The 16,310-nt window shown below is 38.8% G+C and overlaps 1 protein-coding gene and 1 pseudogene across 2 annotated transcripts; one reads left to right on the top strand and one right to left on the bottom strand.

Annotated features, from left to right (window-relative positions):
• The first annotated feature begins 5,133 nt into the window (after positions 1-5,133).
• On the top strand, positions 5,134-11,062 carry LOC117844069 (phospholipase D delta-like; annotated as a pseudogene).
• Positions 11,063-12,316: 1,254 nt separating this feature from the next.
• Positions 12,317-14,615, bottom strand: LOC117842411 (uncharacterized). 2 transcript variants are annotated; one of them, XM_034722861.2, is made up of 9 exons: positions 14,310-14,615; positions 14,147-14,212; positions 13,791-13,871; positions 13,665-13,718; positions 13,324-13,392; positions 13,122-13,184; positions 12,934-13,019; positions 12,787-12,852; positions 12,317-12,713 (listed from the first exon to the last, which is right to left on the bottom strand). In XM_034722861.2, exons 1-9 carry the CDS (start codon positions 14,529-14,531, stop codon positions 12,683-12,685), a joined length of 738 nt encoding a protein of 245 aa, XP_034578752.1. In that variant the 5' UTR covers positions 14,532-14,615; the 3' UTR covers positions 12,317-12,682. The 2 variants fall into 2 exon arrangements, with proteins under 2 accessions (XP_034578752.1, XP_034578753.1); XM_034722862.2 differs by having other exon boundaries at positions 12,934-13,016; positions 14,310-14,608.
• Between the last annotated feature and the right edge of the window lie 1,695 nt (positions 14,616-16,310).

Here is a 16,310-nt window from a genome sequence, read left to right as displayed (position 1 = left end):
CCGGTACTAAAAGGCCTCCGGAACTTTCAATTTTGGACCAGTACTAATACTAACATTAGTATCGGATCAAAAAGCAACTGGTATTAAGGTCGAGGACGAATGCTCATATTTCTAGTAGTGCTTGTAGGCACCAGCAAGAGTGCAATGAGAACCAGACAGGTGGAAGCAAGTGAGGAGTTTCCCAATTTTAGGCCCAAGTATATTTTCCAATCTAAGCCCCCCCGTCCCCCTTGCAAGCACGCACAACACAAGAGTGGTCCACCATGGCAACCGTACTATTCGTTGTTGTCTATGCATATGGCTTCCTAAACCCTGATTCATTGGTGAAACAAGGGAAAGGAAATTATGTGATTGTTTCAAAGATTGATTTGCATGTCGAGGAGAGGAGAATTAGGAGAGTCCACTACAAGCACCTCTCTGAAAGGATGTAAGGAATGTTTATTTCATTGAATCAGAACAGAGGAACACCCTTTATAGAGAAGCTTTCAAGGTGGGCAATAAATAATTGAGTAATAACCATTTTTCAAAAGTTACAATATTAACTCTACTTATTTATTTTTGTTTATGACGCTCATGAATACCATTTACACGCAAGTCTAGGTACTTTGCTTCTTTAATTATAGTAATTACCTGCTAATTAAACCTAATTCAAATCTTGGTCAAACTTGTAGTTGAAAAGCAGCCTCTCATCATAATTGCTTGTCATATGTATAGTAAATGTTTACTAATTTTGATGTGAATTATTGTGGTAGCCTTCCGTGCTAGAGGACTCAATTGTCTGCTACTCCCTCCATTCCAAATTGTAGGTCGTGTGCATAGTTTTTGCTATGCATCTAGATATAGTGTATGCCTAGATGTATAATAATATCTATTAATCTAGAAAAGTCAAAACGACCTACAATTTGAAACGGAGGGAGTTTCAATAGAAGTAAATATAAGAGGAGCTAAAAACATTGCATGCTCTGGTTGTAAAGGAAACAGGTTTGAAATGATTGTTATTACGTTGTTCTCATTATTCATCAACACTTATTGACTATCCTACTCGTATTTGAAAATATTTATTTATTTTGTGTCATGTGAAATAGTTTTTGCATAAACATGTAAAAATAATAGATTTTGATGATTTAGAAGGAAAAATGCATAAATGATCATGTGGAATCCCACTAAGCATAAGAATAAATGTGGGTTCCTCGCATGATGTCAAAGAGCACCTAATTCTAATGGTTGTTGCTCATCCAACAGATATCTTCCTTCATATAAAAGCATGTCATCATTGCATGGGAAATAAACGAGAAAACAACTATCTATTAAGACAAAGACGCTCAACAGAAATTCCACCAGAAAGAGCAACCAAAGGCTAAATTGTTGTCAAATAAGTGACAAGGGAAATAGCTTTAGCCAAGACAGGAGGTGGAAGGACTGAAGCAAGAACAAGAGCAGGATATTCTTAACTATGCAATTGAGAGGGTTGGAGCCAATGATGGCTCGACAAGGGCCAACAGTAACTTTAAGCCTGATAGAGTCGAAAATTATGGACCACTTCTGAGACTTTCCAAAGTCCAACCTGGCAACACTACTACAAAATATGGATAATGTAACACTCTTCTAACACATTTATCGATGTGTTACTAAGAAATTTCATAGAACACAAATCTATGTGTTACATACTTAGGTTGTAACACATAACACTGCTTCTGAATCTGTTTCTGATTTTATTAGTTATCGTTGCAATCTATTCAAAATATGTCGATAATTGCACAATAGAGGGTTGTAGTAACAGTTTCAATGGTAGAGAGAGGAGTAGGATAGGGCGAGGCAGGAATGATAGGAGGAGGAAGCAACTAGAGTGTTGGATTTCTATCCAATGGTTCATATAACCATTTGGGCCCAAATATGTAGTGTATGGATGCCCCCTTATTTTTCTATTTGTAGTTTTGTGCGAGTAAGTACAATGAGTGTTTCTTGGGTAAATTTTATAAGATATCCTTTCACTTGCAAACACAAAATTGAACATAAAAAACGTTGGGCCCAAACATGCCTCTAATAGCCATACTATAGACAGCAATCCTTCTGACCATTGGATTTAAACCCTAAAACCAATGCTTTGGTGTGACGCCACCTATTATGATATATTAAGAAAATCCAATCCGCTAGACTATTTTATCAAAATGTTTTTGCTTGCAAAGAAATCTGCTGGACATCACATTTACACTTAATCTCAATCGAATCCACGGGATCATTTATCTTTTAAGAATTTTTTTTGTCTGAATCCTCAGAATACATTTTTACATGTTTTGGCAAAATAATTACACAGAAGACAAAATATGTAAATACATGTAAATTTGAGGGTGGTAATCATCATGTGGTCACCTAATCCTATAATATCAAGTAATAAGTACAAAATATTAATGAACAATGAGTGCCAAAAATGTAGTAACAATTTTATTGTAAATTTTTTAATCTGTTGAGTTTAATAGCCATCCAAGTGAATCATGCAACGTTTTCATTATGCAACTATATATTTTTTACTGAACAATGAATAGTCGAGTCCAGCACTGAGAATGATCACAATCGTGCACATCGAAACAAGTAACTATTTATTATATGAGAAAGAAAGATCTATACATACGACAAGAATTTATGAAGGAAGATGGCATGTGCTTATCAACTATAGTTTGTCCAGCCTTTGAATTAGGTGGATGCTGTCTTTTTCTTCTTTTTCTCATGTACACGAGGGATTGTCGATGATTCTGACAGATATACCTAGACTTGTGTAGATGTTGTTCATGTGAGACAGTCGTCATCTAAATAAATGACTAGAGTTAATATTATACAGGTGCATTCTATTAATTGTACACCACCCTCCGCTCCGTATGTAAAGAGCACCCTTTTTGTTCTGATTTGATCAGACAATATTCCATACATAATGAAGTAAGGGCTGCAGTCAGGTGCTTGAGATGGATGGCCACTGCCCAACAGCCACAAATCGGAGTTCCTTTCCTTTCCTATCCTAAGGTAGCAAATCAACCTGACGAACCACAGAATTTTATTTCCAATATTGTTTCACCATCGAATTGGCGTTTCGGCATCCGTATGGATGGTCAACAGCTAATAAACTTGTCACCGTTCTTGACCTCTCATGATCAGCAGAGGCTGCAAGTAAACCAGGTTCTTCAAGACCATGTAAATTTTTGTTTTTGATCTATTTTACATCTGAAATTTACTTTTCTGTTCTCTAATAAGTCTTGTCTATTTCTTTTCTTGTAAGATAGAAACCTAGGTACAAGTAGCAGTTCAACAGCAACAATCTTTACAAAATAAAAATAATTTTGAACCTTGTGGAATCTATGGAAAGAAATGAGCTGATGCAAAAGAGTGAACAGATTGCCTCATTTAATTTTGGAACTACACAACACCCAGGTGAGGTTATGGAAACTGCATTGCAGGACAGAGATGAGTGGATGTACATCGCTACGGTTACATATGACATTAATCAGTTGCATATTACCCTGCTACCTTAAATTGTATTTATTTTCTCTTAATGTGCAAAAAACAGATATGACAATTAGTAAATTATAACCACACTGTCTTTCGGAAAAACAATTATAACCACACTTGAAGCATCAGCAAGTTATGTGAATACTATACACGAATACTGGCTTAGGTATTTGGGAACTGGGGATGGTTGTTTCACAGCATTATCTCTGCGAGAAGGTGCAAACCCAGGCACGCAGCAAAAGCACAAATACTGATCCAGTTGAAAATAAGTTGAGCACAATGCTATTTTGATTCTTTAGTAAACCATGCTTTAGGAATTAGGAACCACATCTTTTATCATCATCCTTAAGCAAGAATCAGAAGAGTAGACTTCAATTGATCATCGAACAAAGCAGTTAGGAGAATCAGCATGAGTGACTTTTGAACAAGTTGCCAAATAATCTCAGACCCTTTTAAGCATTTGGTCCGAAATTATCACCAAAGAATACCTATTGGTAATCATCTTGGTACTGCTCATCGTTGCATCAATTAAGGTCTAAAGCGAAATCCAAAGTTCATAACATAAAACTAATTCTGCAAAACATCACATGGTATATTACTTGCGTAGAGGCATCAGCATCTTTGTTCTTTCATCAATAATCACAGTAATAAGCTAATATAGGCACCACTAAAACATCTATCACACAACTCCTACATGCATACAGGACAAAAAGGCTAATAAACTGTAAAGTACACATTAAACATTGCTTTAAAGAATACATAAACAGTTTGCACTTTATATATGAATATATCGGGCAATACAAACTACTTCCTCTGTTCCAAATTGTATGTCGTTTTACCTTTCCTAGGTTCATAGTGTATGTCTAGGTGCATAATAATAGCTATGAACCTAGAAAAGTCAAAACAACCTCCAATTTGGATCGGAGGGAGTACAAAGTTATGGCAGTCAAGAACTCAAGTGGCTTTATCAGTTAAAACACTAGATCAACCAAATTTAGTTTCAAACTGTGAAATTTGACAAGCCAGATAATGACAATACTTGTAGCAATCAAAAGGTCGTGGTATTTGCAAAATGAACCTAGATGGTTGCTTCATTACTGCACTATATGTACTATGGGAGGAGGTGTAAAACAAAACTACAGGTGCTGGTTTTGCCACCAGATTCTGAAAAACAGAGGTCCAGTAAACAGAAACACAAACCAACAGAAAACAAAGTAATTAGCAAACAAAAAGTCTTAGTTATGAGCATGACATTGTTTCAGCCAACAGAAACACAAACCAACAGAAAACAAAGTAATCAGCATGACATTGTTTCAGCCACCGGATTTTATCATCGTCCCTAAACAAGCATCAAGAGACCAGATTTGCAATGGTTCCATAGAGCACATAATGCAGTCAGGCCATCCAGGTTTCCTACTGAAACAGAGCAGATGGTTACGAGTGACTGGTTGTTCCATAAAGCAGGTAATGGTGCGTGCCAAGATTTTTGAACCAACCTGCAAGCAATCTAAGATTTTTGAAGCATTCTGCCTCAGATAACAATCATCGAGAAATGCTCTACCAAGACTTTTGGTACCAACTGACAAATAAGAAACATGTACTGGTTTTGCCTTTTGGTTTCTTGGTGGGAATGGAATGGACGGGAGGTTCTTGCTTTTTGAGAGGGAGCGGAGAAGTGAAGTGCGGGAGCAGGTGAGGTGACGGCAGCAGTCGGCCGGGGAGGATATCCTCGCTCACATTCTGGTCACTGACACGTGGGGCCCAACGGCCCATACGTCAGAGGACTTAACCGTAGTAATTCAATTTTGGTGGGGCAATTTTGTCCGATTAAAAATCTAGAGGATCAAGCAACTCGAGTTCAGAATGGAGTCGCTCCGATGACCCTGCACGCGCCCTATTACAATCTTTGGATGTCACCACCCTTCTAAATTGAGTTAATGATTGTTGTTACTAATCCACCAAAAACTAATAGCCTGTACAGTAGAGGTCCTTAGAGTAATTACATATGTAATAAAAAAATTACTTTTTTCTCAGTATTGTTCGATGTTTCGAAGATAGATAGGATGGCTAAGTTTGCATTGGTACAATGTTTGATGTGAGATAACAGGATGGTTGAACCTATTGAAAGTATTACTGTAAAGATTAACTTTTAAAATGCTACTTGATAGATAAAATGATAACATTAGTTTTCTTTCTGCACTCACGCCTAACCACATTTTTGCCGGCCCACATTTCTCAGGCTGCACTGAAAATTTGAAAAGGGGACATTTGTACAAAATTGACCTAGAGTGGCACCAGCGGTTAAAAGGAACCGGATGACTGGTTGAAAATTTCCGACCTCAAATTGAGATCGATGGGAGGACGGGAGGACGTATGAACAAAACAAATGCTGGGAAGATATTTGTCATGCAATCATTGAGGCTCATCATCTTATCTACATAGTCGGCTGGTCCTTGTATCACCCTGTGAGGCTTGTATGGGAATCAACAAAACCTGTTCCTAATGGAAACCCACTAACTATCGGGAACTTTTCAAGCGAAAAGTTCAAGGAGTCCGTGTTATAGTGTTTCTTTGGGATGACAAAACAAAGATTATTGTTTCCACCACCAGAACCCTTCATTTCAGAATGGCAATATATCAGAATTACTTCACTGTTATCATTGTTGTGTTGACTACAAGAGTGTGCTTGCTGCTTTGTTCGAAAAGAATAGTCTGATAAAAATGATGTAGGTGGAATGCAAGATGGCCTCATGCATACACATGACGAGGAAGCTTGCAAATATTTCAGGCATTCTGGTGTCCATTGTGTGTTGTCTCCTCGCTATGCTAGCAACAAACTTGCATTTTCAAGCAGCAGGTTTGGATATTGTTTCTTCCTTCTGGTCACATACACATACACTGAATTGCTACATTGCTCGTTTCAGAATATCAAGAACTCATTCTTATACACTGTCACATACACATTAAATAAAACTCACATTCGCATTGTGTATGTTATAGAATTCTCTTGGAGAAACCCTTGGTTAGTCAAAAAATGATGATGTTGACTAGGTATTTGAGCACGTTGTATGCATAGTGCTGTTGGCCAATCTTCTTTACTGTTTTTACAGAGGTATTCATATTGGAGTTGTTGGTTTGCGAAATTACAAGTCCTACTTATTTTGTGATAACACTTAAGTTTTGTAAAACCACATTCTAGTGTATCTTAACAAAAAGCTTTCTTCTCCAGGTTGTAGGAACTTTGTTTACACATCATCAGAAATGTGTCATTGTAGACACCCAAGCCACAGGAAACAACCGAAAAATAACAACTTTTATTGGTGGTCTAGACCTGTGTCATGGAAGATATTATACACCTGAACACAGGATTTTCCAGGATTTGGATACTGCTTTCAAGGATGATTTCCACAACCCCACATTCCCTGTAAGTTATCTACCATCGATTTTATTTTTCTTTCCAGCTATGTTGCTGACTCTCTTACATAATTTTGTACACCAGTGTTGACACAGTCAGCATCATTTTAACCTGCTGAAAATTTGAACATCCTTCTCCCAACAATCACAGTTAATAAGCTTGGACCTAGACAGCCATGGCATGATTTACATTGCAAAATTGAGGGTCCTGGTGCATATGATGTCCTTAGAAACTTTCAACAAAGATGGAAAAAATCTGCAAAATGGAAAGTCAGTGTCAGAAGAGCTGTAAGTTGGCATCATGATACATTAGTAAAAATAGATCGGATGTCATGGATTGTTTCGCCCTCTGCAGATGAATTAAATGCACATGTTTGTCATGAAAAGGATCCTGAAAACTGGCTTGTACAGGTATGATGAGTTATTCAAATTGACATCAAAGATGTACCACCTCTATGTGATTACTACACTAGGTTTTAGATAGTTACTTTACCTTCTCTTATTTGGCTAGGTTTTCTGATCAGTTGATTCAGGATCTGTAAAAGGATTCCCAAAACTTGTTCAAGAGGCAGAATCCCAGGTATGGTGTGGTCAAATTGTAATGGAGTGCGAATTTAAAAAAAATGGAGACTAGATATAATTAAATTTAGCATTAAAATGCAAACTTTCTATCGAACATTGGTCCTTTCAGTGAGATATTATTTTACCCTTTTGTTCTGCAGAATCTTGCCTGCGCAAAGAATCTGCAGATAGGCATGAGCATACACAATGTTAAAGCCATCAGATCTGCACAACACTTTGTCTATATTGAAAACCAGTACTTTATTGGATCTTCATACTACTAATCTGCACACAGAAGTGCAGGTAACAAATTGACTGTTAGCTAATACTTTTGTTTTGTTCTAGCTTTGTTCTCTCCTTTGTGTTACCATTCCATCTACATCAGGACATGCTTTTAGGTAATGTAATATTTGTTGCTTCACAGTTTCCACCATTAGAAACATGGTTTAGTTCCAGATCTATTATAACAAGTCATTAACAACCTTACTTTTGAATATTAACTAAGGTTCAGTTGGACTTTTTGCCACTTGTTTGAGGTAAAAAAAAAGTATAGATATGACCGGTTTAAACGCTTTGCTGCCTTCTTGAGTGTCTCGAAATTCTCTAACCCTTTAGCACTCCCTAGCAACACTTCCAGTTCAATGTGGCACAACATGTCCTCCATATCAACATCACGTTCCACGTCCACCTATGGTTCCACACGCACATCTGTTTGATCACCATTTTGATCTCCACGGTCGTAATCATCATCCATCATAACATGATCATTGTCGTTTGTATCATCAACATCCACTTCATCACAGCCAGTATCGATGTCTGTGTTGTTGGAAGTACCTCCTGCCTCTCCATGGTGGGACCAAATTGTGTATCCATCCACAAAACCTCACTTTATCAAACGCCTCTTGATGACATTAGTATCCTCCCATACAATTTTGTTGCTACAGTCAAAACACGAACAACGTATTTGCTTTGTCTTGCAAATGTGAGCGTGCTTCTTCGCAGCCTCCACAAACTTCGATACCTCTGTCATGAAAGTATGTGAATATCTCCATATGCCATACATCCATGCTTTTTGATCCATATTTAACAACCTATGATAAGATTTCTTTGTTATATTAACTAATTTAATGAGCTATTCCATAAACTAAATTAAATTATGGATGTATTAACTAATAAGTAGAAATAAATTTAATAAAAAATAATTCTATATTACCCTAAATGAAACTGAATTAAACAATTCTATATTACCCCAAAGCTAATGAAGCTAGAAATGATGGATAGAAGTTAAAAAAGAAGGTTGGAATGACACAAACTCACCTTATATAGCCACCTCCTCGAAACAAATCAAGAGCAAAACCTTACCTCCTAGATTTGGTGCTTTTGGAGCTTTTCCCGAGCAGTTAAACCTAGGATGTAATAATTAATAAGAAGAATGAAAAAAAACAAACTCAATTATATATTAATTCAATAAAATTCATTAATTGAAACTATGGATGTAATAATTAATAGGTAGGAAAAATATAATAAAAATCAATTCTATATTACTCTAAATGAGAATCGATTGAACCATGGATGTAATAATTAATAACAAGAAGGGAAAAATCAAACTTAATTATATATTAAGATAATCAACTTCATTAATTAAAACTATGGATGTAATAATTAATAAGAAGGAAAAATATAATCAAACTCAATTCTATATTACATTAAAATGACAAACATAGCATTGTAATGGTTATAATATGACCATAGAATTTTATTCAAAAAATAATCCATTTCTAGTATTTTTTTCTCTCTTCCATCCTCTCTCTTCTAGTTCTAGATCTAGATCTAGATGACAAACTAATGAAGCTAGATATGATGGATAGAAGTTGAAAAAGAAGGTTGGAATAGCACAAACTCACCTTATATAGCCACCTCCTCCAAGGAAATCAAGAGCAAAACCTTTCCCCTTAGATTTGGTGTTTTTAGAGTTTTTCCTGAGCTCCTCTCAGGCAAGCTCCAAATAGAAGGTTGCCTGGGGAAGAAGATGAACAGGAGCATTTATGATGGGCTCTGTGGTGGCGGGCGACATAAGCCAACTACCAGCACAGATCACCCTATCTGTGCTGGCGGTGGGCTTAGGTCGACCGCCAGCACAAAGAAGCCCACCGCCAGCATAAAACCTTTGTGCTGGCGGTCGACCTAAGCCCACCGCCAGCACAGATGGGGTGATCTGTACTGGCGGGTGCTTGCGTCGCCTGCTAGCATAATGGCCACTGTGCTGGCGGGTGCTCCCCCACTGGCCCAAGGAAGTTTTATGCTGGCGGGTGCCAATCACACCCTCACACCCGCCAGCATGCTAATTTGCATATGCGAGCACAAATTGTTTCTAGTGAAATGCAGTGGATACTAATTGATGTATTTTTTCTAAGTCAAGATCTGTAAGGCCAATCCAACTTATTATTTGAATTCTCTTGCGGAAACAGGCGCTGAGAACCTAATACCAATTGAATTGGCCATAAAGATTGCAAGAAAGATTAAGGCAAAGGAGAGATTTGCAGCGTACATTGTTATACCAATGTGGCCTGAAAGGCAATCCGACAACTGCTGCTATGTAGGAGATCCTCTATTGGCTGGTTTGTTCCTCGTCATGGTCACATTTTCATTGAAAATATATGATGCACTGTCTTTTCATCCTGATGTCTTTTTTGTATCTTTCATTTGATCACTTCAAGGGGCATACTATGTCTCTGATGTATAAGATTGTTGCGGACGCCCTCCGAAAGGAGGGTTTAAAAGGCATCCACAGGAGTACCGGAACTTCTATTGCCTTGGAAAGCGTGAAGTCTTGAGTGATGTTTTGGCGACGAATAATTCCAATGAGAACTCCGCACTGGTAAGTACACTCCATTCTTTGAACAAGTTGCTCAAATGTGTGAATTAGATCTGTTTTTATAAGGATAGACTATCTTACTTCCTATTCTTCCAGCGTTTGGCCCAGAAGTTCAGGAGGTTCATGATCTACGTGCACTCAAAAGGGATGATTGTCGATGATGAGTACGTGCTCATCGGATCGGCCAACATAAACCAGAGATCCATGGACAGGTCACGGATCACCGAGATTGCCAAGGGCGCATACCAGCCTCACTACAGCTGGGCTGGAAGCGGTAGTAGTCCTCCAAAAGGACAGGCACTGCACGGCCCTCCTCTCTATGATACTCTTTGCAGTTTGCACAATAGCTAGAGTTGCAGCTCATAAGTTATGACACAAGCGCCGGCTGCATTGTTGTTCATCTGCAGGTGTATGGGTACAGGATGTCTCTTTGGGCAGAGCACCTAGGCACGGTGGAGGAAATGCTTCCGCCGGCCGGAGTCCGAGGAGTGCGTGCGACGGGTGAATGAACCAGATGGCGGATGACAACTGGGCGGGTTATGTCTCACCGCAGATGGTGGATATGAAGCCATGAAGGGCCACCTCATGAGGTACCCGGTGAGGGTTGAGCAGGACGGGAGGGTGGGGCCGTTGCCTGGGCAGGAGATCTTCCCGGATTTCGGCAGCAAGGTACTGGGCACCCACTCATCGCTACCCAATGCACTGACAACATGAGGTGGATGGAGCTTAAAGGTGGCACACGAAGAGATGAAGCTGCTCGTCTGCATTATTTCAAGTGGTTGGTACTTGCTGAAGTTTTATCATCGGATGTTTAGGCTGGTGGTGTGTATATATATGATGAAACAAAATGCATAATACAATGTTCTTTGGCATTGCAGTTCGGTTGACGCTCAATGCCATCTTTTGTTCGATTTGTTGGTTTTTCATGGTTGTAAGCATGTTGAACTAGGTAACCGGGCTGCTTGTTGGTTCCTGTGCAACTGGCAAGGAAGTAAAGATTGAAGGCTCCCTCCATTTTTAGATATATGATGTTCAGGACAAGTTAAATGGTTAAAAAGTATGTCATGTATTTAAAAAATGAAGGTAGTGTCTAAGATGAATAAGAGACTACTAAGTAAATGTTTTGCTTAAATCGGTATTTGACAACATTTGATTCAGGCTAAAAACCTTCAAGTTCAAGGATGATCCGGGATATGGTGATGGTGTTGGTACACATGATACCCATTCGGCACTTGAATTCCTTGGCATAAATGCCATCTGTTTGAATCATGTGGTTTCAGTGAAAGATGTTGCAACTTGCAAGGACATATGTACATGCATGAGAGCAACACTTCCAACGGCATTTGCCAGAATGTTCGCGCAAAATCTTTTTGGGCAGGATTTCTTAATTTGGAGGCAGATCGTCCTTTTTTATTCGCGGTAGTACCAGTGTTACAGTTGTTTAGTTTCCGGATTGAGGATAACTTTCAGATAATAATATTTCTCTGGTCTTGTTTAAATAAATTCATAACAGATCCGGAAAACTAAAGGTTTGGTGGTGTAGATGGTTATCACGTCAGTCTAAGGTCTCCAGTTCAAGTACCGCCAAAGCCAAATTTTTACGTCCGGAATCTTAAAAAAATCGGACGCGCCAACATATGTTGCAATAGTAAAGTACTGATGTTGCAACTATTATTTTTGCATGTTTCATAGCAAATGTTGTATGAAACATAGTATTCATATTGCGGTGGGAATTTTCTATCCCGGAGTTGAACGATTTTTACATATTATTTTTCATGTTGCATTAGGGAGTTTTTTATGTTTCATCGGGGGGTCCGATGGAAAATTTCCTCTCGAAGATCCAGGCGCTAGCAGCGCCAAATTTTTATTTTTTTTACTCTGTCCCAGGCAATATAGAAATGATAGGTAATGCACTTCCTTTTCATATTACCGTTTTATTTTTTTACTCTGTCCCAGGCAATATAGAAATGATAGGTAATGCACTTCCTTTTCATATTACCGCGTTAAGAGGACCTCCTACAAAAGAGTACAAGTAAAGAACTAGTTTTTTGTACATGCTTGTTTACACATTACACGGGCCTTTCTCTACGCTAGCGCTACACTATTGCTTTGATGTCTCTGTTATACAATGAAAACTTTCACATATTTCTCCCACACAATTCTGTACCAAGGAGCTGATTTTCAAGTGAGTCTCGACAGCCTAGGGACACAGAGATGCGAACAATGGAGCTGGACCCACCTCAATCAAATGTTCGAAGCCCGTATATTTCTGAAAGTGAAAAAAAAAAAGACAACCCGTATATTTCTCACCACGCCCCCAATGTTATGAGGTTTTCATGGGTGCCACTTGATGCTGCATCCAACACTACAGTAATAAAAAATGTTAAGAAACAAAAGTGTGAAGAAAGTAAATCAAATTTTAGATTAGCCATACGTACCAAGGTTTTTCTACAAAAGGCAATTCTTGGCCACTGAGCGCACAGTCAATTGCACGGCTTAGATCCCTGTAATATTGGGAATGAACATAAGCACAACAGGAGACTGGAAATTTGTATACGTGCTAATACAACATAACAGAATTTTACCTTCCAGTTACTGGCACATTGTTACTGGGTCTCGAATCATCCAACTGTCCATGGTAGAAAAGTTCAAAAAACCTTCGTCCATCCTGCTGTCCGACAAAGAGAATCGGTTATTGTGGTTATTGCAAAAATAAGACAGCCAGCAGAGCTAGCAATTCACAATCGGGTAGCACAGGGATCAGTGGTGTCACCTTTTTAAACAAGTAAAACTCTGGCGTGCAGACTGCTCTGAAAGCTTTAGCTACTTCTTGAGACTGTAAGGTGCAGTAGTAAGAAACAAATAGATCAGTCAAAACTCAGAAAGAAGAACCTCAATGGTAAAAGCATTGCATCGAACTGCAGATCTTCATTGGTACTGATAATCGTTGAATTGAAGGTACGGTGCAGACAGACCTCATCATAAAGATATGGGAAAGGATATTTGAACAATTTTGCTTCTTCAGCCATGCGTTCTGGACCATCCTGCAGAATCGAAAAGGTCAATATTCGTTCATACAGAAAACCTGAAAAACCGCATGACACATATGTCCTGACACAGGAGCATCAGAATATAGAAGCAGAACTGATTTTGTTTTACCAGATAAATCATAGTCAATGTAGTGCATTCCAGGTTTCGAGAACTACAGAGCAAGCTACAATAAAATGTTTGGATTCTTATGTTTTGTCAATGAGAAACTCCTGGATGCGGACAAAACAGAAACTAAGTAAAGCACTCTTCGGTTGCAACTCCAAACCTGGGGATGTGTCCTTATTGAGTTCGACGATATGGCAACAGCACCAAGTCCTTTCTGCATTGTATCTAGAGGTCATCACAAATATAAGCAGAAGAGAACGTTCTGCCAGTTCTTCCAGGTTCTTACCTCCATATAGAAAGAGGTGAGCTTCGCAATATCCTTTTTCAGATGTTTTACAAATGGACAGTGATTGCATATGAACATAACCTGAAAGAGGGGAAGTCAAGCAGCAATAGGTTCACAATGCAAGCAAATACCGAGAGCTGACAGTAATTGTTTGAAAGGACTATAATACAATCCACTCCAATAACAATGGCACTGAGCATGTATCTAGATTCTGGAGACTTGAGCAACACAAAGCAAATAACTGTTCTACTCATTCATAATTTCATACAGATGATGAACAGAGGTGTTTCTTCAGTCAAGTAACAAGATGCAATTAGACACATTTAGCACAAATTATACAGGAAAAAGTCACTGACCAGCAGTGCGGGGTTGCCCTCAAAATCATCCAATGTCCAGAGCTTCCCCGTCAGTGGCTCCGGGAGCTGCGCACCCACCACAAAGAGCAACCGGCCAAGCACACCAGCATCAGGCTCAAATCTGGACTGAGACATTATCAAGAACCTGTGGCAATCGATAGACCTCGAACTCCGGCGCGCGGAAGCCGACGGCGACGCCGGTGGACTCTGTCCTGGCCATGCGCACCCGGAGCCGGCGCCGCCTGCCCGCGGCCGGCTGCGAGGCGAGGGAGCCGTGCGGGCGGCGGTGGCGGGGCGGGAGCGCGAGGAGCCGCGGGAGGGACGAGGAGGCAGCGAGGGGGGAGGGGAGGAGGGAGGCCCGCGCGCCGGCGGCGGCAAGGGACATGGCGCGCGCTGCTCTGCTACGGCCCTGTAGCCTGTAGGCTGTGTGGCTGCGGAGAGCCGACTCGCTGTGTGGCGAAGCGGCAGCAGCCTCGGTGGCGACTGTTGATGGCCCCGCAAAAGGGCTTTATTTTTTTCCGGAAAGAAAATTTTGCAGATTGAGCTCAAATAATTTTCATTTTTTTCTTTTTCCGTATTTTATTTTCTATTTCCATCTTAACATATCTTTTAATTACAAAACCATTTTTTAAGCAACCCATTTGACTCGTCTTGACCAACTGATTTTTTTTTCAACGGAATAAGTATATATACATTTTCATTAGGCACATGGATGATATATATCTAGTGTAGTGGATTATAGTTTGTGATCATGGCATCGCTAAAGACATATAGAGGCGAACTAGTTGTACGGCCCTAAAAGGACATGGCAGGCTAGCAGTACACAAATGTTGATTTGTAGGTAAAGATAAAGAAACATATAAGTTCAAGATTTTGATTGAATAAAAGTTTCAAGAGAGGAGAAAGAAAATTGCGACTATATAGATAAGTTTCATGTTTAGAATCGAAGTTTTCGTAGTAGATCAATGAAGTAGCTAAATTATTAGATAAAAAGGCTCCAAAAATTTCTACTAATCCTTAGTATTTCAGTCCTTATAGTTCCTCCGCTAGTTCTGACCAAAGAGCAATATGATTGTAGGCTGATAAAATTTGACAAGTTATCACGTGTGGAATTTAAATAATATAAGATTTATGCCGAAACACTATACCACAATTAAGGGGTACCAATAACTTGTATCAGATTTGGCAAAAAGAAAAACTCCTTTTATGCTTGCACTTCTTTTTTCTTACAAAACATATATTGTTCCGTTTATCCGTTAGGACAAGGCTTTCACCCTTACTATATTAATATTTTTATTTATATGGTATAAACTTACATATAAGTATTTTTTTGAAAAAGGGAACGAAATGGGAATAAACCTTGAATTCTAAATAGAGGGGACATTAAATAGGAAGTACACTCTAGCTCGAGTCGGTAGCAAATATGCATTTAATTGGGAAGTTACTCTCCCCGGTGAAATTTGTGATGTTTTTTACTTTTTTTGTTCTTTCAGGTGCCATTGACCATACTTTTTCTATTTTAATAGAGTTATAAGATGTCTCATACACGGATGGGACTAGAAATTGCTATTCAAGACCAAACAATACACGTGTTTTTTATATTTCCAAACTTAATATTTTGAAAGCTACTAATATTAACTATTTCAGTTTTGATAGGATCTTATTCAAACCACCATATACTTCTATGAGTAGAGGGAGTAGATTTTTTCAAATTTTGAACAAAGCTCTTAAAAAATCTCGTTGGCTTTTTTTCATATATAATTTTGTACTCGATGTTACTCATAAAAATAACTAGGTATTGGGCCATTAATGATCCAAGAAACAACCATTTGTTACCAAAATAAATCATATATCAATTTTCTATCAGGAAGGACCATTTGTGAAGTTTGACATTTGCATTGGACAACCCCGTTGAATCATGAAGTTTCATTCTTCGACTTAATTTATTTATAAGAGTTAAATGCGTCGTTAGTCCATAAACTTGGCGAGTGGGTGCATTTAGGTACATCATCTCTTAAATTGTTCAGTTGGGAACAATAACTTAGCTGTTGGGTGTGGATGGGTGTAGAAAAAATACCACGTAGGCAGCTTATGCGTATAATTGGCGCAAAACCTAAACCAAACGCTAACCCTAAACCAAACCTTTCATAATTATCAATGCTAA

This window comes from Setaria viridis, chromosome 2 (assembly GCF_005286985.2).
Source record: "Setaria viridis chromosome 2, Setaria_viridis_v4.0, whole genome shotgun sequence".
Classification (NCBI taxonomy): Eukaryota; Viridiplantae; Streptophyta; class Magnoliopsida; order Poales; family Poaceae; genus Setaria; species Setaria viridis.
The sequence above is the reverse complement of the archived record's forward strand: the minus strand, read 5'-3'. Positions and strand labels throughout refer to the sequence as shown.